The 25,320-nt window shown below is 41.1% G+C and overlaps 1 protein-coding gene across 1 annotated transcript in view; it reads right to left on the bottom strand.

Moving 5' to 3' along the window:
* LOC128687573 (uncharacterized) overlaps positions 1-25,320 on the bottom strand; it is a 321,474-nt gene that overhangs the window by 193,101 nt on the left and 103,053 nt on the right. The window contains exon 9 of the mRNA XM_070085682.1: positions 507-637. Coding sequence (XP_069941783.1) covers positions 507-637 — 131 coding nt within the window. The remainder of the gene's footprint in view (positions 1-506; positions 638-25,320) is intronic.

Here is a 25,320-nt window from a genome sequence, read left to right as displayed (position 1 = left end):
GACATCGCCAGACTCCAGGGAGTCTGCCAAATATGCAGGCACTAATCATGCTGTGGTCTGAGAGATAATGATATGTATACACACACACACACACACACACACACACACATATATATATATATATATATATATATATATATATATATATATATAATATAGATATAGATACATATATATATATATATATATATATAATGTCCTGCCGAATAGGTAAAGGTTGCGATTTTGGCTTAAATAGCAACGCTTCTCTTGCCGAATAAGGTAAACGAAAATTTTTGTATGCAATAATTTCGCCTAACGAAAAATATATATTTATTCAGATTGTTTAGCATTAAATTTTGTAAAGTTATCTAAAATATATTTATTTAGATTTGGCTAAATTAAATTACGCTTATTATAATAAAGTTAGGTAAATTTTCAAAGGTTCTTTTTGTACAAATTTATTAATTTTTACATTAATACGATCATAACAGCTTTGAGTGGAAGAAAATCATGGTATAACTTACGTTATGGCTCCAGGTGACCTTGTGAGGTGGAGGCTTGGCAATGGCAGTACACTCGAAGTAGAGATCGTCTCCTTCCTTGATGTTGGTGGCGTCGAGGTTCCTGCCCAGCGACACGCTCACTCTCGGCGCGTCTGGGACAAGCAAGACCAACTCTTAATACTCATCTTAATTTAGACGGTATAGTGTGTTATCTAGACGGTACTTTAGGCAAAATTTCCGTTGGCAAATTTAGTAAAAATTTCAAGATGCATTCTCCTCTCTCCTTCTCTCTTTCCCTTTTTACCCTCTCCCTCTTTCGCCTATCATGCTTCTGTTCATCAGACGCCTTGTATATCTTTAAGCTTTTTCCTTAGCATCGAATTTAGACCTAACTTTAAAACACACCTCTTCCATCCTGTCAATAACCGGTTCACTTGCCGAAATTAGTGTTTTAAAGCGTTCTAATATTTCTGGACATAGGCAGAGCTGGGGATGATATGTTTTTTTCTAGTTCAGTCATATATTTGTAGGTAATTTCCTAGATGTCCCGTAAAGAAGGCTCCTTCATAAGGATTTAGGCACCTATGCAACAACTAAGTTTGTTTATATGAAGAGTAGATGAGAAGATAGTAGATGTAATCAGTCTCTAAACCTGAAAGCCGATGTTCAGTATTGGTATCAAGGTGTCTTGATGCCTATGAAGTTCTCTTGATCTGAGTTGAACCTATCGTCCCATTCTTTGAATCGAGCCTTATTACCTTTAATTCCACAGGCGGTAATTGGCCACTACGGGTTAAGCGTCTTTCCATGATAATAATAATAACTGACTGGAATACCTGGAGAGTCTACTACTAATGCTTATTGTCCTAGGATATGTGCATCCTCTCCCTCCAAGGGTTTAACTGAACACCGACCTGTTTCACTAAAAGAATAAAGAGGAAAAATATCGTGACTTGAACAATACGCGGATAACCCGCACATAAAAGACAGAAGCTTATGATGACGTTTCTGTCCATCTTGGACCATTTACAAAGTCACATTAACACAAAAGATAGAGCCAGTATATATAAGCGAGCAGACAGAGACGGGTCCGAGAGAGGTAGTAGTCGTAGAGGTAAGGCTGGAAATGGAGGTGGCAGTAGTAGTAGTAGTAAAAGTAGTATGTATTTCATTAATATTCATCCCAATTTCACGAAATATTTGTGGTAAAACAATTTGCATCTATAACTCTGCTAGGGGAAAGGTAAGAAAAAAAATGTATTAATATCAACATTGAAATGATTACATTTGCCGCGGGCATGCACAACAAACAATTGCAAAAGAATATACCAAAAAATTGCTCATATATGCAATAGTATACACATACGTGCATTCATACGTGCACTCATACGTGCACTCATACGTGCACTCATACGTGCACTCATACGTGCACTCATACGTGCACTCATACGTGCACTCATACGTAGAGAAGAGTGGTACTAAAAGCTTTTTAGTTTTTAAGGGGATATAATAAGCCAAGGGGAAGGTTGAACTAAAAATTACTTTATATTCAGTATGCTAGAAGAAATAATATGTGATGGAGCATCTGGAATTTTTTATATAGATTATCTGTATACTAAACTATATAGTGTAGATGGTGTACAAACAATTTAGCGTTGCTCCAGCAGTTACTGACAAGAAAACATAAAAAGGGAAAACATAAAAACATATTCTCTTTCTCTCTCCCTCACACACACAAGAATTGATTCCGTTGCCCATTTCTCACATTCAGACCATTTGTGGCGTTGAGATGAGAAAACTTAACAAAACAAGCATACAGTGAGATCAATAAAAACAAGACGGAACTCCACGACAAAACGAAATTCTTATTAAATTAATTGATAAGGTGTTGTGGAAAAAAAAGGTGTACCAAAGGGAATAGGAACATCCTGGGGTCATGGGAGGAGACTTAGCAGCGGTGCAAGAGCTCCCAGGAGGGTGATGAGGAGGTGGGGAACGAGGCAAGAGGGAGATGCACTCGATGCTCCTGCTAAATGGTTCCTCTCTTGTGCATGCCCAAGCAAGTTTACCCTCTGACGATACACCAATTTCCCAGAGGAGAAGATAGTATCCCACGTAACCAAGTACCTGAGTGACTGTGTTGGAGATTATGCCACCAAGCACCTGAGTGACAGTGTAGGAAACTGTGTTGCCAGACACCTGAGCGACATTGTAGGCTACTGTGTTACCAGGTACTTGTGTAACAGTGTAAGAGACTGTGTTGTCAGGTACCTGAATGACTGTATAAGAGACTATGCTACCAGGAACCAGGGTAACAGAGGGTTATATTGCCAGGCATATGAGTGACAGAAGTGTTCATTATTAGTAAAAAATAAGGTTCACTCACAGGTTAGCCTATAACACAATTTGGAAGTGCATGTTTCCTGAGAAGAGACTGATCTGCATTGTCGATATTTTATGCAAATGAAGTTATTACAGATTTCTATGAAATGCTAAACCCATAATGGGTCATTCTGCACAAGGAGTGCCGAGAACTCGATCTTTCTTTCAATGATCACTAATCTGCTCTCCCAACTAGGCTTCCCTGCCACGGAAAATTCAAGAAACATAGAAAAGAAAATAATGAAAGAATTATCCAAATGGGTTGTTAGTGCGAGATGCAAACAATTATTGGAACAAAAGATAAGCAGTAAAAGTGGGGAAGAGGTTGCAAGGAGGTGTGATGTGGAATTCAGAATGCAGTGTGAGAGTGTGTAATATAAGCCTGTAGCTACAAGGGGCGGAGGATCGAGCCACACACGTTCAGACCTTTGTGAGAGAAAATCTACGATTGTGGCTACAGGTTTATAGGTGCAAGAAAGAAGAGGAATAAGTGATGGAATGATGAAGTGGCAATAGAAGTGAAGGAGAAAGTTTTCATATGAAATTATTTCGCAGAACAACTGTGATAATAATAATTACAATAATAATAATAATAATAATGATGATGATAATAATAATAATAATAATAATAATAATAATAATAATAATAATAATAATAATAATAATATTATTATTATTATTATTATTATTATTATTATTATTATTATTATTATTATTATTATTATTATTATTATTGAACAAGGAGACAGATCAAATTAATACAAAAACTAGGGATTGTTCGTAAATTTTATTGAGACTAAGAAAGTTTTAGTCGGGAGATAGAGTAACCGCAGGGAGTAAATGAACACGTTTGTTCGGAGTGAAAGTGGGAAGCTGCTGGATGTGGAGGCAGAGGAACGTGAAAGGAACATGAATGTGGTGTAACATAGCCAAAAGCAGAGCATACATGTTGTGGATACTTTCATTAGCCACAACATTTCGTTCACACAGTAAGTGTACCATTATTAACCAAAAACATTTTACTCACAAAGTGGCTTTAACAATTCAGTGTCTTGATAAAGCGCCTACATGGTCGGGCGAAACATTGCGGTTATTTAAAGTATCCACTATTTCCAAGTATTATTTACTGCAAGTATTAGAAACAGAGATAATTTTAAGAAATATTGAATGTAGATATCTAACCATAGGACTAAATTCATCGCTTTTGACAAAGATACGAGATATTTGCAAGAATATGAAAAGATCGAAAATGAAAAAAGTAGATACTGAAGATCCAGAAGAAGTAAGGATGAAAGATGAGAGAGATGCAGTAATTTAGATAAAAGTGAGAATAATTTCCGGGATGTTATTCTGAAATGGTAAAAGCAGGGAGGAGAGAGATTAAATGTTTGGCAAGGTGGTTCATTTGTGCAATGGGTGTACATAAGAAGGAAAGGCAGTATGTATGGATCCTTTGTATAAATGGAAAGTGCATACTAGAGACAGAATACTTGGGAATAAATGGAAGACAGCGGAAGACGAGGCTATCTGCTGAGAGGAACTACATAGTTCTAACTACATTAAGAACTATAGCTCATTATCTAGATGTATGAGACAAGGGCAGAAAAACAGAATGTTCTCTACCCACCCTCCACCTGAACCCTGGCCATTGCTTGCATGAAACAAGGAGAAAAAATGCCATACTGCCATCACAATAGTCATGGAGTAAGCAAACTTGCCCGTACTCCGCGGTCATTAAAATGAGTATCTAAATAGACAGATATTAAAGGTTTATGATATTTATTGTATAGTGAATGAAACCCTGGATTCTGAAGTTATGTGTAACCTACATCAAGTCATGACTGAATCAGACTCTATATTGAATGAATACACCGTGAGGTGTATGACACTTATTGTGTATATATAATGATTGTTTAAGCCTTGCTTGAGTGGTGGTGAACAGCTACCTTGCAGCTTTAATGACACTCGTAATTATCAATAAAAACTCTACAAAGAGGGAATTGGCCTAATGAAATATTGTACTGCAACATTTGTCTTTATCTTCTTACTTGTCTTCCATAAACTCATTTCATCAAAAACGACACTAAATCCGTCCACAGGAACTTCTTCAAACACAGCTGACCGCCAGACTCGCCAGACAATATTAAAACACAGTATTAAAAACACTGAGTTACCTCAGCCTCCTACCCCCAACTCACCTCCTCCCAACACAACCAATATCCTCGTCTGAAATTTATTGGCGCAGACATCCCCCGTTATTGCTCCTTTTATTATCTTTAATATTGTTAATGAAGCCAATACCTCTACGGGAATCAAGTGTGATGCAGGGGCCTCTCCTTCAAATTAAAAACACTCTTCACAGCGAGCGAAGGATTACACGATACTTCTTGTGATTTGTCGTGTTTTTACATTAGCTGTAAAGTGCAGGTGCCTGGATGCTGATGAAGGGCTCTGTGGCGCAAGGAATTGGAGCTCACCTTTCCAGTGAGTTGTGACTCCTAGTTTACCGCTTACCCATTAATAAACTATTAATAAATATACATGGGGGTTAATAAGCTATTACAGTGCAGAGCATCATCGATCCACCCTAACGACAATGTAAGAGCATGATCCACATGCTAATAATATGATAAAAGCATGATCGGTTCATGCTAATAATATTATAAGAGCATGTTCATGAAAGGTTCAAAATGAGACACTTGTGCAGCATTTGGGTTATCTTTACTGTGGAAATGTTTCTCCAGCCAGTGAATCAGTCCAATACAGAGAAGAACGGTACAAGGCGACAAGAAATTTGAGGTAATCTGTCCCTCTGGCTGGAGATGGTGTGCTCAGTCCATCAATCTTGTGAAAAGTAAAGCAAATGCGCTGAGAAGGGGTTTATATACTGCAGTCAGGTGAGGCGAAGCAGCTGAAGACGGCTTCACCGATGGAAAAATCCACTAGTGGAAGTAGGTCATACTATAGGTAGGGAAAGCATTGAAGAATTCCCTGTATCAAGATCCCAAGGTGTTGCTGTGTCTAGCTGGTAAATAAATGGTTTAGAAAGCCGATAACGCGCCTACAACTACTTCCTCTCACCTGTTTGAAGTATATAAACCTCTCCCCCGTGTATATGATATACTTTTGTCAAGACTGATAGCCTGTACACATCAACTCCAGGCTGAGGGACCGATTACCTTAAACCCCTAGTTTCTCACCGTTCTTTATTGTGGAAATGTTTGGCCTAGATATTTTTGGCTAGATATTTTTAGCACGTTATTTACATTCCCTTTATTAATTCCTGTTTTCCAATTATACACCTCAATCATATCCCCACTAATTCTATGCCTTTCTGGAGAAGGCAGATTCAGGGCCCTCAGTCTATCCTCATAGGGAAGATTTCTGATGGTATAAACCTTGGTAATAAATACCGACAAGTTGGTTTAGAAAGACACGTAAGCAAACACTATAACATATTTATTAGAAAACGTTTCGGTCCTGGGACCTTGATCACTTCTAACATACAGAGGTAGAAAGACATTATATATATAGGCGGAGAGTGAGATGTGACGCACGTGACCTGAGGAATGTCATAAGAACATAAGAATGGAGGATGAAATCTGGCCCATGCGAGGCAGGTCCCTATCAAAACAACCTCTACCTATGATGAGGACGGGTAGACGATGAAATCATGTGACTCCTGTGTCACATGATACTTAAGCAGAACCAACCCAACAACACAGGAGTCACATGATTTCATCGTCTACCCGTCCTCATCATAGGTAGAGGTTGTTTTGATAAGGACCTGCCTCGCATGGGCCAGTAGGCCTTCTACAGTGTTCCTCCATTCTTATGTTCTTATGACATTCCTCAGGTCACGTGCGTCACATCTCACTCTCTGCCTATATATATAATGTCTTTCTACCTCTGTATGTTAGAAGTGATCAAGGTCCCAGGACCGAAACGTTTTCTAATAAATATGTTATAGTGTTTGCTTACGTGTCTTTCTAAACCAAGATTTCTGATACATGGGATCAACTTTGTCACCCTCCTATGTAGATTTTCCAGTGCATTTATATCCATTCTGTAATACGGTGACCAGAATTGTGCAGCATAATCTAAATGAAGCCTAACCAAAGATATATAGAGTTGAAGAACAACCTGAGGACTCCTGTTACTTATGCTCCTTGATATGAAGCCTTGGTAAAAGCCTTGGTTTTAGATTACTGCTAACCAGGACTCCGAAACCTTTTCGCAATCAGTAATATTAAAACATTATTTAGTTTATATGTGGCATGGTTATTTTCTTGGCCAATGTTTAGAACCTTGCATTTGTCTATATTAAGCAGTATCTACCACTTTTCCCACCACTGCATCAGTCTACTCAGATCTTCCTGTAGTGCTCTAATGTCCTCATTAGAATGAAACTGGCGACATATTCTGGTGTCATCAGCATATTTATTTATGTCGCTATTTATTCCCTCATCAATGTCGTTTATATAAATTGTGAACAACAAAGGATCAAACACTGACCCCTGTGGAACACCACTCGTGACATGCCCCCACTGTGATTTCTCCCCATTTATGCAAACTCTCAGCTGCCTGTGTGTCAATCACGCCTCTACCCAGGAAAAAATTTCTCCTCCTATTGCGTGTGCTTTAATTTTCCTCAATAGCCTCTGATGTGGAACTCTATCAAGAGCCTTACTGATTTCCATATACACAATATCATATTCATTACCATGATCTACCTCTTCAAATACCTTGGTGAAAAAAGTTAGTTGATTTGTAAGGCAGGAACGCCCCTTTGTAAAACCGTGTTGAAATTCATTAATCATTTTATGCCGTTGGAGATGGCTACGAATTGCCTCGGCAATTATTGATTCCATAAATTTTCCCACTATGGAGGTAAGGCTTATTGGTCTATAGTTCGAAGCTAAGGACCTGTCTCCTGCTTTGTAAATAGGTATTACACTTGCCATTTTCCACTTGTCTGGCACCATGCCAGTTTGTAGTGATATGTTGAAAAGACTAGCCAAAGGTTTGCTAAGCTCCTCTTTACATTCCTTCAAAATGCTTGCAGACGGTTCATCAGGGCCTGGGGATTTGTTCAGTTTTAATTTCTCTATTTGTATGAGCACTATATCACTAGTTACCCTAGTCGCGCATAGTTTATTATCGTTCTGTTCTACATAATTTATTATTTTTGGAAATTCGCTAGTATTTTCCTGGGTAAAAACTGAGAGGAAATAAGAGTTAAACATTTCTCACATTTCCATATCACTGTCAGTGATTTGACATGAGTTATTTTTCAGTGGGCCAATCTTGTCCCTAATCATACTTCTAGTATATACCTGAAAGAAACCTTTTGGGTTAGTCTTCGAATCCCATGCCACTTTAGCCTCATTATCTCTTTTTGCTTAACTTATTTCCTTTATTATTTTTCTCTTTAATTGAAGATATTGATTTCTTAACTGTCCATCCCCTGTTTTGATACGCCTATATATGCCTCTCTATTGACCAATGAGATGTTTTAATCTGTTGTTTATCCATCTGGGGTCATTTTTGGTTGTTCTAATTTCCCTACTGCCCTGTCCGGGCAGCTAGAACTATGGTCTGAAGAACGTCATATTCGCAACCAACACCACCTACCTGACCCATAGCCAGGTCGTTCCAGTTAGCCCACCCAGGTAATTTCCCAGTCCCATGAAATCTGCCAAGCGGATGTCTGGGACAAAGACTTGATTGCAGTTATTTGGGTAATTCCATGATATTTTGAAACTAAGTGATTTGTGATCGCTTTCCCCAAAGCTCATCATTAATCTCAAGATTATTAATTATAGATTCCTGGTTGGCAACAACTAAGTCAAGCAGATTGTTTCCTCGAGTTGGTTCTATCACAAACTGTCTTAAAAAGCAATCCTGAATCTTATCAAGAAAGTCACTAGACTCAAGATTTTCTGTCATGTTGCTCCAATCGAACAGGTTACGACACTGTTCGGCTCAAGCTAAAGGTAGTATGAGAGCATTGGGACGAGGGAACCTTCATATATGATGGATGTGGAACAATTTGGATGAGTAAGTTGCAGAAATCGATTGCATAAAAGTTTTAAAATTAGGCATGAATACTTGAGAGAAGTTGATAAGCGGGCCTAGGACATGAAACTCGACCCCTGCTGACGTAAATCGGTTAGCAAAACAAGGAACGTGCATACAAGCACACGCCAACACTCATCCCCAAGTATGAGCAACCTCATAAACGATAACATATTTAATTTCGCTGTCTGTATAGACGAATAAATTTAATGATTGTCTCAATGAGCAGGAAAACACCCTAAAGTAATTTCCTTATGTATTATTCTTTTCTTCGACTGAATGATGCTGAGGCCAGTCAAGTGCTACATCTATAACCACAGCGAAGCTATTCATCAATGACCCCAGGCAAGCTATTCATCTATGACCCCAGACAAGCAATACACCTATGAACCCAGCAATGCGATACATCTATGCTCACCATTAACTTCCTAAGATTTATTAACATCTCACTGATTCTTTTGAGGAGCCATAATTAATGGTAATACCTGTTATATATATATAATTTGTAGAAATAACTTAAAAAATTGTCAAGTTTTAGTGATCATTTAATCCATTAGCAATAGTTTAATTTTGTAAATACAGAAAATATTTTAGAAAATGTTTAAAACACGCACACATACACGCACACATACACGCACACATACACGCGCACACACACATTTACAAACACACACACACGCACACACACACACACACACACACACACACACACACACACACACACACACACACACACACACATTTACATACACGCAAGTAGGCTCAGGTGTAGAGTAGGTCAGTTGACCACCTGCGAAAGATTGCCAGAAGCGCAACCGCAGCTTCCGCCTTATCGCCGAGTTTCGTCTTTCGAGGAAGTCTTCATTAAGTATTCAATAAGTGAAAACGACGGAGCCTAGGAGGTGACCGCAGAGGTTAACATTTTAAATTATGGAGGCAGTCGTACACAGGCTGGAACAGCCTAGAGATCTGGGAAGTCGTGGCAACCAAAATTATCAGACGCATCAACTTTAACTCTCATTTGTGTTGCATGATGGGCCTAAATTTCTAGGCTATTTTTCTTTGATCGGCAATGTAAGTCGAAATATGAAGCACCGCAGTAGGCCTATTGACCCATGCTACACTTGGATATCTTCAGGTGTACCGTAGCTCGGTTGGTAGCGCACTCAGTTCACACACTGAGTGTCCGTGGTTCGATCCCCGATACGGGTGGAAACATTAAGTGTTTCCTTAAGACACCTGCTGTCCCCGTTCATCTTGCAGTAAGTAGGTACCTTGGTGTTAGGCGACTGGGTGTGGGTCGCATCCTGGAGACAAAATTAATCTAAGTCGGCCGAAATGCTCAGCATAACCAGCGGCTTTCTATATAGTATGACACCTAGGTGTGTGTAAGTTGTATCATGTACTTGTAGAAATAAAGATTATTATTATTATTATTATTATTATTATTATTATTATTATTATTATTATTATTATTATTATTTATTGACGAAACGTTTCACTTGCTACACAGGCTTCACCAGTTGACCATAGAAGTGATTTCAGTCCTGGAGACAGTGAAAATGGAGCTCTGATAAGTCCCTCAGCTTTATGGAAGATGGTCAGTCTCTTAATCAGAGACTGTCGGACTAAAGAGACAAACCATCTTTCATCACTACAGAGGGACGTATCACTTCAAAGTGCCTCTCCATTTCTACTTTTTCAAGGATTGCAGTCGCCTCTGTATTCAACTGATGAAGTCTGCTTAGCAGGCGAAACATGTCTTCAATAGAAATGTCTAAGTGTTGCACATGTCTTACTCAACAACACCTGGGTATGTTTTCTGAGAAACGTTTCGCCTACCCACAGGCTTTTTAACTTTAGAAGAAGGGTATGAGGATGGTGACTTTTATATTGGAGCCACTAGAAGTAATAATGAAGTGCATTAGCTGAAGATATCGTCACATGCGGGTGTGGCCTATTAATGGATGTAGGTGAGGCCCATAATGTGGGCCACAAAATTAGCAATGGAGTGGTAAAGCACATAGAGAAATGCAGCAGTTGAAGACGGCGCCACATGTGAGCAGGGCCAACTACCTAAAGTAGGTTAGGCCCTTAGGGAGGGACAGAGATTATCAGTAGCATTCAAAAAGAGATTCTGTGTGCCAAGATTCCACGGTGGTGGTGTATGGGACAAGTATCATACCACTAAACTAACGATACGTGCCTGATACAATAACATCATGGAATCTTTGATACAATTGCTTTTTGAGAGAGAATATTGTACTTAGTCATGTTTTCTTCCTTCCAGATGAGTGAAGTGAGATGTTACCCAGAGCAATACTGTCCAGGACAGTATTATTTAGGGCAATACTACCAAGGGTAATCCTTCCGAGTTAAATACAGGCCATGGCAATGCTCCCCAGGACAATACTGCCCAGGGAAATACTGCTCAAAACAATACTGACCAGGACAATTTTACCAGAATCAACATTGAAGCGGGGAAGAAATAATCTCAACTCGAATTTCTGTCTTGAACTAAATCATTATGCTTTCACGCCAAACTTGTCTGTGTTATGTAAATGGTTCAGAAAGCCGACAAGGTGATGAATGAGATACATGAGCAAAACCAGGGAATGTTTGTTGTAGAAACGTTTCGCCAGCCAATGGCTTCCTCAGTCCAATACAGTGATGAATATTGGAAGATAGATGGATTGGACACACCGACTTAAGGCTGAGCGACTGATTACCTCAAAATCCTTCCCATCCTCTGCCGTTCATCTCTGTTTTGGACCGAGGAAACCACTGACTAGCGAAACACTTCCAAAACAAAAATACCCAAATGTTGTGCGAATGTCTCATTCATCAAACTTCTCATTAATCACTGACCTTCTGAAAACGGCAATTGGACCACGTTACAAATAACGTTAACGAAACGAAGGCTAAGAAACGTCTTTTTCCAAGGCTTTCCATTACAAGGATTCTATATCTCCCTCGGAATATCAGGAAAAAAGAAATGTGCTGGAAAACTGTGGGGTTACAACAGTCTAGGATTTGTGCGCCCGTTCCCCTCCTAACCTGAAATACTATATGAAAAACTATGAGAAAAATGGGATTCAGCAGCACCCTCTCCCTGGAGGGTAGGAAATTATTGTCTATATAGTTGAGCGGTGTTGCACCCATGTAAGTGATATTTTATATGCACACGTGAGTGGTATTGTGCACACCCGTGAGGGATATTGTACATACCTGAGAGTTATTGTACACACACTTGAGTGAGGTTGTGCATACACGCACATGAGCGAACCGATCACGCACTCACATGTTAGTGGTATGCATGTACGCACACGCATTAGTGGGATTGGCATGAATATAGGTGGCATTATGTACATACATTGTAGTGATCTTACTCACACACAAACACACACACACACACACACACACACACACACAAACACTGGAGTATGCAGCACTTGTTTGGAATCCACACCTAGCCAAGCACTTCAAGAAATTAGAGAAAGTGCAAAGGTTTGCAACAAGACTAGTCCCAGAGCTACGGGGATTGTCCTACGAAGAAAGGTTGAGGGAAATCGGCCTGACGACACTGGAGGCCAGGAGAGTCAGGGAAGACATGATAACGACATATAAAATACTGCGCGGAATAGACAAGGTGGACAAAGACGGGATGTTCCAGTGATGGGACACAGAAACAAGAGGTCACAATTGAAAGTTGAAGACTCAGATGAATCAAAGGGATTTTAGGAAGTATTTCTTCAGTCACAGAGTTGTCAGGCCGTGGAATAGCCTAGAAAATGACGTAGTGGAGGCGGGAACCATACATAGTTTTAAGGCGAGGTATGATAAAGCTCATGGGGCAAGGAGAGAGAGGAGCTAGTATCAATCAGCGAAGAGGCGGGGCCAGGAGCTATGACTCGACCCCTGCAACCACAAATAGGTGAGTACAAATAGGTGAGTACACACACACACACACACACACACACACACACACACACACACACACACACACACACACACACGCTGTGTACGTCAGGCCCATATTGGAGTATACAGCAACAGTTTGGAACCCACACCTTATCAAGCACTTCAAGAAATTAGAGAAATTGCAAAGGTTTGCAACAAGACTTGTCCCAGAGCTAAGGGGAATGTCCTATGAAGAAAGGTTAAGGGAAATTGGCCTCACCACACTGGAGGACAGAAGGGTTAGGGGAGACAACATAGTGACATATAAAATGCTACGAGAAATTGACATGGTGGACAGAGACAAGATATTCCAGAGATGAGACAGAAACATGGAATCACAATTGGAAGCTGAAGACTCAGATGAGTCAAAGGGATATTAGGAAGTATTTCTTCAGTTACAGAGTTGTCAAGAAGTCGAATAGTCTGGAAAGTGACGTAGTGGAGCCAGAAACCATACATAGTTTTAAGACGAGGTTTGATAAAACTCATGGAGCAGGGGGAGAGAGAGAACCTAGAAGCGATCAGGGAAGAAGTGGTACCAGGAGCTATGACTCGACCCCTGCAACCACAAATAAGTTAGTACACACACACACACACACACACTCTATGCTCATACCTCATGGTAATGTATACTTAGCTGGATTTATCGTACACACAACTGAGTAATATTGTACACACACCTAAATAGTAGTGTACCCATACCTCAATAGTGTACACACACCTCAGTAGTGTACACACACCTCAATAGTAGTGTACACACACCTCAATAGTAGTATACACACACTTCAATAATAGTGTTCAGGTATCTGACTTGTATTGTACTGTGACCAGTAATCTGACTCCTGATAATCCTGATAATTTGACTCCAGATAATTTCATTTTTGGTAATTTAACTGATGGCAATTTGACACCCGGTAATCTGTCTACCGGTAATTTGACACCCGGTAGTTTGACTCCGGTTACTTGACTCCCGGTAATTTGACTCCTATTAACTTGACTCCTAGTAGTTTGACTCACGGTAATTTGACTCCCGTTAACTTGACTCTCAGTAATTTGACTCCCGTTAATTTGACTACCATTAATTTGACTCCCGTTAACTTGACTCCTGATAACTTGACTCCCGTTAACGTGACTCCCGTTAACTTGACTCCCAGTAATTTGAGTCCCGTTAACTTAACTCCCGTTAACTTGACTCCCGTTAACCTGACTCCAGGTAATTTGACTCTGCCAATTTAACTCCATTCATTTTCGTTCCCAACAATTTCACAAAACATATTAAAAAAACCAACGTAAAATATCTCTATATATAATTTATTACAAGTCATAATACCGCACCTGAAACAATTTCCAGGTTACCCGCAATCGGGAGAGGATATTACGACGACTTTTCGGCTAAGTCATGAACCATTAATAGGACGCAAGGGAATCAGACAATGATTCAGTATGGATCGAAATGTTGGCAGCTTCCATTTCAATACGCACACGCGAAAAAAAACACAGAGACGCACTTAGATACACACAGAGATACACAGACACACACACAGACATACACACAGACACGCACACAGACACATACACAGACACACACACAGACACACACATACACACACAGACACACACACAGACATACAGACACATACACACACACACACACACACACACACACACACACACACACACACACACACACACACACACACACACACACACACACACACACACACACACACACACATCAAGGAGCCACGCCCATCACAAACGAAGGAACGGGGCTGTATGCGCTAATTAAGCACCTAGTATGTTTTCCCAGCAGATAACACGCACATTACAGGAGACTCTAACAAGAGAGCCAACACAAACTTCCACAAGCTAATGACCTGTGGAATAACGGGAACTTTAAGCGGTAGTACAGCAGGAATACGCAAGGCCAAACGAAGGCGAGATACGACCAACGCTTGCGAGCGATAATGGAAATACGGCTTTTGCTGTTTTTATTGCTTCGAATTCACGCGTATGTACACACGTTCCTTTGCATAAATCCAAGCAGGCAGGCACCCATGCATGCACTCCTCTACACCTGCTTCTGCTCCTTAGATTCCCATGCACACAAGTATGCCCTTTCCCACAAATCTCTCTCTCTCTCTCTCTCTCTCTCTCTCTCTCTCTCTCTCTCTCTCTCTCTCTCTCTCTCTCTCTCTCTCTCTCTCTCTCTCTCTCTCTCTCTCTCTCTCTCTCATTTTAATTAATTGGACAGTGGTTTTACGGAGGTTGGCTATGCGGTCGCAATATACACAACGAGAAGCAATTATTACTACAGAAAAAGCGTCCTTCCTCCAAAATTTCCACCAGTCAACTATAGTGATAATATAGCATTTATTGTGGTGGAGACGAAAAAAAACTAGAAAAGCTAGATACAGCGATTGATAAACAAGGGTTGAGGCTCGACCGTTCGTCATTGTAGGAGCTGCCAGAAATTACCGGCCCTTCAACACGCAAGTTATACTTTTGTATCAATCAAATCACATATTACTCGGGTATATAATTTCAAGTAGATCCTTCATGTGTTAGCCCAAATCACCGACTAGTATGTTTTAAATAAGTGATCCACTGATCAGATCAGATCGACTGGTCCGAGCCCTTGATGGTCCAAATCCTTGACTGGTTTCAAACGGATTCGTTGGACAATAAAGCAGACTGTAAACGGATGGGGTTGTAGGCGCCCTTATCAAACACAAACAATAAATATAAATCAGGAACGTACACGGTAAGCTGTCCAATATACAAGTACAGTTAGAAATAGAAATACAAATAGCTAGAGCTTCATTTAAGGAGGTTATTAATAGAGTATTCAAGAGGTTGCTAGTAGAATTACAGTAAATCAACCATTCAAATCATTATGAAGCTCTGTATAGTCTGCAGTCAATCAAACAAACGGGCTTCCACATGGATAAATTGTAATTTTTGTGGAAATTGGTGTCACGCCCCTTGTGCAGATATCCAAGAACTAGCTACAAGCAGTATTAAAACAGGGAAGTGTTTTTGGGTATGCCCAAATGAGGAAAATCTGTGGACTAAAATCACAAGGGTATTAAAAGAGGATAACATCAAAACTGCTTTCATAGACAACCTGGAAGCTTTCTACAACAGATGGGAACATAAAAAGTCTGGGCTGAATGGTACTGCCCTTGATACTGGCCATGTAGTCAGAAACTGTAAGGCTGGAGGTGATGTCCTGGTAGTCAGTAAATGTGGGGCTGATAGTGCTGTCCTGGGAGATAGTAATGGTGAAGCTGGAGGTGCTGTCCTGGGAGACAGTAATGGTGAAGCTGGAGGTGCTGTCCTGGGAGACGGTAATTCTGATGCTGGAGGTGCTGTCCTGGGAGACAGCAATGGTGAAGCTGGAGATTTTGTCCAGGTAGTCGGGAATTATACGCAGGAAGGAATACATATAAATGACCTCATAGGAGACAGGAGCCGTAGTGGGGAAACAAGTGTAGTCAAAGATAAGATAAAACCAATATTGCAAACTAGAAATACCACAGGAAATAGCAAACAAGAGGACTCCACTAGCAATAGTGAGGATATATTACCAAAAACAACTGGTGGGAGCTCCATTGATGGTGCTAGGGAGGATAGGAATAAGACAGGGAAACATGCACCAACAGGAGATACAGTCACAGAAACCCAAGGCAAACGGAAACCAAGCCTGTGCACATGCTATGCACTTGGTATCTGCAGACATGGGAAATCTGGAAAAACAGACGGGACGTGCAACTATGACCTCCCTAGAAAATGCCATGCCCATATGACAACAGGAAAATGCAAACTCCCTTCCTGTAAGCTTTTTCACCCTGAAATGTGTACCTCTTCAGTACAGAAAAGACTGCGCTATAACTTAAATTGCCAGGCACACCATCTAAAGGGGACAAAAAGATACAAAACATCCAGGCCATGGGAAAACCTGGGTAGCCACAGCCACTCAAGAGGGAGAGGTTTTTTAGTGCCAGGAAGGAAAAAAAACTGGCAGGAAATGGCAGAAATCGTACACCAAATCCAGTCATTCCTGGAGTGGAACCACAGTCGATGGCCTCCACTCCAAACCAACAGATACTGATACTAATGCCGGAAAAAAAATCCCCCCCCCAGTACCAACAATACCACCAGTCCGATAACATTCTTCTTTGCAAATATACAGGGTCTAAAGCCAGCAACAAACAACAAAATACCTTTCATCCGTGGACTGCTTGCAGAGGCAAAGGCAATGTTCGCGGCTTTCACTGAGACCCACATAAAGGATCACTTGGACAACGAAATATCGATCCCAGGTTACAACCTATACAGATGTGACAGAGTGAACAGGCAAAAGAGGGGGGGTTGGCCTGTACATTGCAGAGTCACTTGTTTGCACAGAACTGCTAAATGCCTCAAATGATGTAGTGGAAGCTTTAGCAGTAAAGGTCGAGAACCAAAACCTAGTCATTGTGGTAGTCTACAAGCCTCCGGATGCAACATCCCAGCAATTCCAGACGGAGATAAAACACCTCAATTACTGGGAGCGCTTGAGGTTCCTAAAACTGTATTCCCTGGAACGCAGGCGGGAGAGATACATGATTATATACACCTGGAAAATCCTAGAGGGACTAGTACCGAACTTGCACACGAAAATCACTCACTACGAAAGCAAAAGACTTGGCAGACGATGCAGCATCCCCCCAATGAAAAGCAGGGGTGTCACTAGCGCGTTAAGAGACCATACAATAAGTGTCAGGGGCCCGAGACTGTTCAACTGCCTCCCAGCATACATAAGGGGGATTACCAACAGACCCCTGGCAGTCTTCAAGCTGGCACTGGACAAGCACCTAAAGCCGGTTCCTGACCAGCCGGGCTGTGGCTCGTACGTTGGTTTGCGTGCAGCCAGCAGCAACAGCCTGGTTGATCAGGTTCTGATCCACCAGGAGGCCTGGTCACAGACCGGACCGCGGGGGCGTTGACCCCCGGAACTCTCTCCAGGTAAACTCCAGGTATGCGTTCCTTTTTTTACTTATAGGCTAAGAGCTATTACCTACCACAGCTCACTTGAAAGACTATTTAATGTTATGAAACTTGCAAATAGGGAACAGAATGAGGTTGGAGTCATCTGTGGGCCAGCAACTGCAGTTAGTAAACTGGCTGTATTTCATCGATGTCATTATGCTTTGTGAACAGGTTCTAGACTTGGATTATTCTAGGAATGAATGACTTAAAATGAAGTGATGTTCTTGAATATGGTACAACCAGAGTGTAGTTGTTCTCTGCCGGTCTTGTTGTGTAGATGTGGTGTGTTACCTAAACATAACAGTAAGGCCACACACATCCTTCCGGTGTTAAAGGCTTTTCTGTAATGACTGAGTTCTCCAAGCCCGGTCCAGACAAGAGATGAGTCTTCTTGTTCTGTTCTCTATTCTGTCAAGAAGTAGTAGGTGAGTGGGGTCCAGGCAGTCCAAGAAAATGGAGCATACTCAATATGTAAACGCACTTGTGCTTAGTATAGTCTTGCAGCCTTTACTGTTGAGAAGATGCGAGATACGTTTTAGTGCTGTAAGCTTCATGGTCCCATTGTTTTTGAAATTTACAACGCGGAATCAAATTTCTCCCCGAATATATCAACTTCATCCTCCCATTCATTCTTACCACTGCTCCAGCATTACCATCATGGTGCGTAGAGACCACCATCATTTTTTTCCCCTGAAATATATATAATTTGCCTTCATTTTCCCCCAGGCTGATAATGCTGAAAGATGGTGGTTGATGTAATTGAGAGCAGGTGCCATTTCCTTCTTTGGGTAAGTAAATATCAGGGTACAGTCGCATGTGATTCTGTTATGAGTTAAAAAAGGTCAGTGAAGCAGATATTCCGTAACAGTGGCAAAAGTGCGCTTTCCTACGGAACTCTAGCAACAATAGAGAGAATTAACTCTTATAGATGTACCTTGAAAGTAACACTGGTCAATAACCAAAATGCTTCCGAGACCAGAGTATCAATTTCCAACTAATTTTACGTCACTGATAATGAATATCATGGCTAAAATTGTTTGTTAGCTCTACTTTTCAATATACACCTACGTGTCACAACAGGCTCCTACAGGCTTGCGGCAGTATGTTTATCACCACACTCACAGTCTCGCTGACCTTCATTATTGTTCCAGTAGTCATAGAAGGTGGTTGTGTTGTGCGAGTTTATATTCTGAAGTGAAAAGTCGGTGATTTTCTTAGCCAAACACTTTTTAAACTTATAATAAATATTCACTGAGCAAGCTATTGATATAAATGTGAGGCATATTATATTAATTTTATTTTCCTGCTGAATGATATAAATACTTCCGCTTAGCTATTATGCTCTGTATTATAATGATAAATGAATGAATAAATTTTATGTTTATCTTCTAACTATATGTTGTTTCCTTTCAGATGGCTCGTAGTTGTGGGAATAGTGCAGACAACTTCAGCTACATTTGTGGTGAGGTGACCTTTGCATCACAGAAGCGCCATATAACTGCTATGGTTAGAAAGGCATATTACCTATATTTTGGATGTAAGATTGGCAACCAGGATAAGAACTGGGCTCCTCACATATGCTGCAAGAATTGTGCTACTAACCTTCGCCAATGGTTGAACAGGAAGAGGAAAGGAATGCCTTTTGCTGTGCCAATGACATGGTAAGAGCCAACAGACCATACCAACAATTGTTATTTATGCATGGTACCTCCAGTACAAAAGGGGTTGCCAAAAACAAAAGGAGTACAATGAATATCCAAACATTCCATCAGCTATTCGCCCAGTTTCACATGGAGAAGGTCTACCTGTTCCTGATGCACCAACTTCGGTATCCTTCGAGTTGGATGAAGAAAGTGGTGAGGAGGAAGAAGAGAAGGATGACAGTGCTGGATTACACTCCTCTAGGCCACATCTCATAACAAAAGGGGAACTCCATGACCTTGTCAGGGATCTGCAACTACACAAAAATAAGGCAGAGCTGCTAGGCTCTCTTCTTCAACAGTGGAATCCCCTAGCAGCTGATTTGAAGATTGCAAACTATTGCTGGACATTGGCCACTATAAGCATCAAGCAAAAAGGCAGAGAGTAGATACGGATTAGTTTAAAGGATACTGACACATATTGTACGTTATAATAAAATAATCAAATATTACATGTTTCATATCTTTAAGCCTATAGTCGATAAGCATTTTTCAAGGTGATATTTGAATTCAGGACAAGAAAATACATAAGAATTAACTAATCTCATTTAAGAAGCATACAACTTTTCAAAAATTGTTGACCAGTGATATATAATCACTGTGGGATGATAGTGCATTCAGTGACTACTAGTGCTTGCAGTTTTGTCACGAGTCCCTGATGCCATACTCTATGAATGCAGAATCATCTGTGCTAATACACAGATGATTCTGCATTCATCCAGTGACTGGTGCCACATAGGGGAGACTAACAGCAGAGTCATCTTTTCTGAAGGCATACTGACTGCCACAAAGAAACATGTGGTAGTGGAAAAACGCTGTCATCTGCTGTGAGATTATTAAGACTGTTAAGAATCTTGACAGGAGTGACACTGGTCTGTTGTTGCTGATTTCTGCTCTTTTCTTCTTTTTGTGAACAGGGATTACATTTGTCTCTTTCCACAGAGGAGGCAGTTTACACAGTTCTAGGCAGTGTTGATAGATACGAGTAAGACGTGACGGAAGCTGGTCTGCACATCTACTCAGCAATCTTGGGCTCAACTTTTTTGGGCTCACAGCCTTTTTTTGGTTCAGGGATTTAAGAAGATACTCTTCATCCTACATTATTGTAACCTCTGACAGCTTTGACACAGCTCCCGGGAAAGGAGGTTCCCTAGCTGAATCAGGAACTTGAATATTGGCAGCAAATAGTTCTGCGAGGAGGTCAGCTGTCTCCTGACTACTAGTAAAGGTAGTCCCATCCTGCCGATTTAGAGGTGGAATAATGTTATCAGGTGAATAACCTTACCAGTCCTTGACCAAGGACCACCAGGTTTTGAAGCCCACTCTACTCGATGCCTTTTTTTTTTTTTGTGGCAGTCTCTCATCTAGAGATGATCCACTTTTGAAGTTCTTCATTCACAGTCTTTCACACACACACACTCGTTGCTGAAGTGGCTTAAGAAAATACCATACACTGTCTTAAGAAAGGGTATTAGAGAGATGAAGTGGCCAGGAATCGATAATGCCTATCGACAGCATTTAAGGCACTATTAGCTTCGGTTAGACTCTCGCACACGCAAATTATTTAATACAGTGTAGCGAGTGCAAATGAGTGAGGATATATACTGGCGAGTAAGTGCACCGACCTCCACCCACTTACACTCGTACGCCGTCCACACACGTGCATTAACCCACCCCTCGGTCCATCTCTGTCGTGCAGGCTGAAAGGAGGCAATCATTGTAATTTATTTACACTTAGATCCCGTGTGATAAAGGAGTTAATTACCGACACTACACTCCCTCCCGACGCGTAACTACGAAAGGAGTAGGGAAGGAGGAGGACTCTGCCCTTTTTCTGCAGGATAAAAGACAAAACCTCTGAAATATATAAAAAAAAAGAAGCAGCGGCAAGTCACGAAGACTGGAAAACATGGCAGGGTCTCTGGAATACCAGCATAGTGATCTGAGTGTCAATACCAGCAGGAAGGGCTGAGCCTGTGGAATACCAGCAGAGAGAGAGAACAGTCCTTGGAATACCAGTAAAAAGAGGGCTGAAATCTTGGAATATCAATCTTTAGAATGCCAAAAGAGGGGACTGACTCTTTGAGATGGATAAGTCTGGAATACTAGCAGAGAGGGATGAATACTTGGAACACTATGAGAGAAGGCACAATCCCTTGAACACAAGGAGAGACATTTGAGCTTCTGTTCGACCAATATCACTGGAAGAATTAGAATTTTGCATGACTGTGAAGCATGGGCGTAGATAATTCATTAATATATGACAACACACGTTTTAGGATTTAATGGACGTGAACGTGGGGTCGCTGTCATTAGTTTATACGTTATATCGGTTAGAAAAACTCTCCTGTTACTCACGCGAGGTCCTATTAACAGACACGAAGACGAGCTCTTTAATCTCATAATGACGTCTTTCTCTCCAGGGCCGAAAACTAAAGTGTAATATTATAAGCTCCTGAGTTTTTCTCGTGTAAATTATCCTCACGTGATCCTTTTACGCTATCAGTGACTTGGCTGTAATGGGAACCGCATATCGCACATTGTATCATCTTAATTTGGTGCTGGATTCTTTGATTATATGTTTATTATCGTGTTTGATGCATCTGATTCCTGGATCTCATTCGCTCAAGAAATTACCCATTTTATTACTCAAAACAAAATCTTCTGTGATATTTTAAGTTTACTATACTTCAGATTCTCTCCTACAAACATTGATGTCAATGTCCTTCACTGAAAACTGAAAACTTTCAGTATTATACAGTAGCAGTGTGATATGGTTTCATCTTGAAAATAATATTAATGTATTCTGATGTCTAGGATAGCTTGGTGTTATAAAGCTGGCCACTACAAAACAAAGGAATATGATAACATACACTGATAACTGAAAATGAACGATAGTGACGGTAAATGCAACGTTATCTAAAATTGCATATGCCAGTGCACGGCATTGTTCGATAATGTACGATAATTGGCAATAACGTTGCGATAATGTGCAATATTCCTTGATAATTTGCATTATATCACTCAACAGCGGACACATTAAACCTTCATAATTGTGCGGCAGTTAATTAGCCAGGTGCATACATAATTAAACCCGAAATGTGACCTATTCGTCACGCTCGGAATACCAGCGTGTGAACCATTAGGCTAAGTGAGCGAGCTTTTGTTGACTTCCCTAGAGACTTGTCCCAGTTAGTACCTTTTTTTTTTTTTTTTTTTTTTTTTTTTTTTGCAACCGGCGCTACCGCTTGATCTTGCTGACGCCTGCTGTTGGGAAAATGATCTGGGACTTCACCCAGGCGATAACCTTTGTTGACCCGGCTTGTGAAGAGACCTCTGACCTTTCACAGGTGTAATTACTCAAGAGCTATTTCTGTGTGGTGGCAATATTTAATATGCATATTGACGGCAGCAGGAATAATCCACATGAGGGTATTTGCAAGGCAGTGTGGGAGAGGACAGACAGGCAGGCAAAGATAGAAACACGTACACACACACACACACACACACACACACACACACACACACACACACACACACACACACACACACACACACACACACACACACACACACATGTGCACGCACGCACTCATACACATAAGCATGTAACCTCGCAATAGTGGATACACTTGTTAAGCTGGCCAGAAGGGCCCTCATAAACAGGAAGACTTTGACCACAAGGAGATTGATGGGAGAAACTAGAGCTACACGGAGAACCAGAAACGGCGGAGGGCTAAGATGCTGGAGATGGTGATGGAGAAGAGGATGAACCAGCAACGTTGGATCTTTTATTCACTCTGAGTGGTTCCGACACTGAGGATATTACATATGAAATGCCTCTCGGCACTAGTAATCATACGAACCTGAGCTTCGAATACCTTGTGAATTAACAGTGGAGAGTGGGTAACCCTCCAGAGAGGGTTACCTCAAGAGAAGGGACTACAAAGGCAGGAAGCAATTTCTAAATGAGGGGCAGTAGGAAATGGAGCTAGAGGGAAAGACAGGGACAGAGATAATGGAATATGTGGCCAGAAAGTGAAGGGAGGCACAGAAGTTCGTAAACAATAGGAAAACCAAGGTGAGGAACTCTCAAGGAATGAAAAGGAAATCTGTGAAGAGCTCAGCATGAAATTTAGGTAATCTCAGAGGAGGCAGAAAGGGCAGAAGCAAACAAGCCAGAGAGTGCACCAGTAAGCGTCGTAGGCAATACACACGCACCCGTGCAGGAGGTGAACTAGCTGCTTTGTGATTTAGATGCGCCGAAGGCGGTGAGACCAAAGAGTATCTCTCAGTGGGTTCTCAGAAAGGAAGCAAAGGCACTGTGCGTTCAACCAGGAACGGTCTACAGTAAGTCTATCGAAACAAATTAACTGCTAGAGGTGTGAAGGACAGCATATGTGGACCCAGTGTTAGCATGTAAAACTATGGAGAAAATTATCAGGAAGAAAATGGCGGAGCACCTGATTTTCATACATGACATCCAGCACGGCTTCAGGGATCGAATATTATGTACCACAAACTTACTAGAGTCCTGCGGCTAAGTAACAGAAGTAAGGCAGGAAAGAGAGAGAGAGAGGCAGAGGTTTGATTGCATTTTCTTAGACTGTAAAGAGGCTTTTTACACAATACCGTACAAGAGACTGGTACAAACGCTAGAGTAACATGCAGGAATCACAGCAAAGCACTATAATGGATCAAGACATACTTGCCAGGAAGAAAATAGCGAGTGATGGTCCGTGACGAGGTGTCGGAATGGATGAGTGTTACGAGTGGGGTTCCACATGGATCAGTCCTAAGGCCGGTGCTGTTTTTTGTATACGTGAATGACATGACAGAAGGAATAGAGTCAGAGAAATCCCTCTTCACAGACGACGTGAAACTAATGATAATACAAGAGGACGATAACTAAAACAGGTTACAAATGGATCTAGACAGGCTGCAGGCCTGGTCTGACAAATGGCTCCTGGAGTTTAACCCCATCAGATGCAAAGTTATGAAGCTTGGGGATGGGCAAAGAAAACCGTAGACGGAGTACAGGCTCGGGGGCAAACGCTAGAAGCCTCGCTCAAGAAGGACCATTGGATGAGTATCATACCGAGCATATCCCCTAAGGCGCACATCAACCAAATACTGCTACAGTAAAATGCGTGTCGGCCAAATCTAAAAATAGCTTTTGGACACCTAAGCAAGGCGTCATTCACGGCACTGTACACCGAGTACGTCAGGCCCAGATTAGAATATGATGCACCAATTTGGAACCTACACCTAGGTAAGCATATCAAGAAATTTGAGAATGTACAGCGGTTTGCAACTAGACTATTCCAGGAGCTAAAGGGTATGTCCTATGAGAAGAAGTAAGGGAACTCAACTTGATAACACTGAACCAGGAGAATTAGGGGGGGATACATGATCACGACGTACAAAATATGTTTCAGAGATTGGAAAAATAAACAAGAGGGCACAGAAGATGAAAACTCAGGTGAGTCATAGGAAAGTTAGGAAGTATTTCATAAGTCCTAGAGTTGCCAGGAAGACGAACAATCTGGAGAGTAAAGTGGTAGAGGCGGAATCTATACATAGCTTTTAAAAATCCGATAAGGTTCTCGAAGCCAGGAGAGAGTGGACCTAGTTGCGAGCAAATTCGGAGTCAGGAACTGAGACTCGATCCCTGCAACCAC

The sequence above is a fragment of the Cherax quadricarinatus genome, chromosome 1 (assembly GCF_038502225.1).
Source record: "Cherax quadricarinatus isolate ZL_2023a chromosome 1, ASM3850222v1, whole genome shotgun sequence".
Lineage (NCBI taxonomy): Eukaryota > Metazoa > Arthropoda > Malacostraca > Decapoda > Parastacidae > Cherax > Cherax quadricarinatus.
Note: the sequence above shows the minus strand (reverse complement) of the source record. Positions and strands in the feature narration are given on the sequence as shown.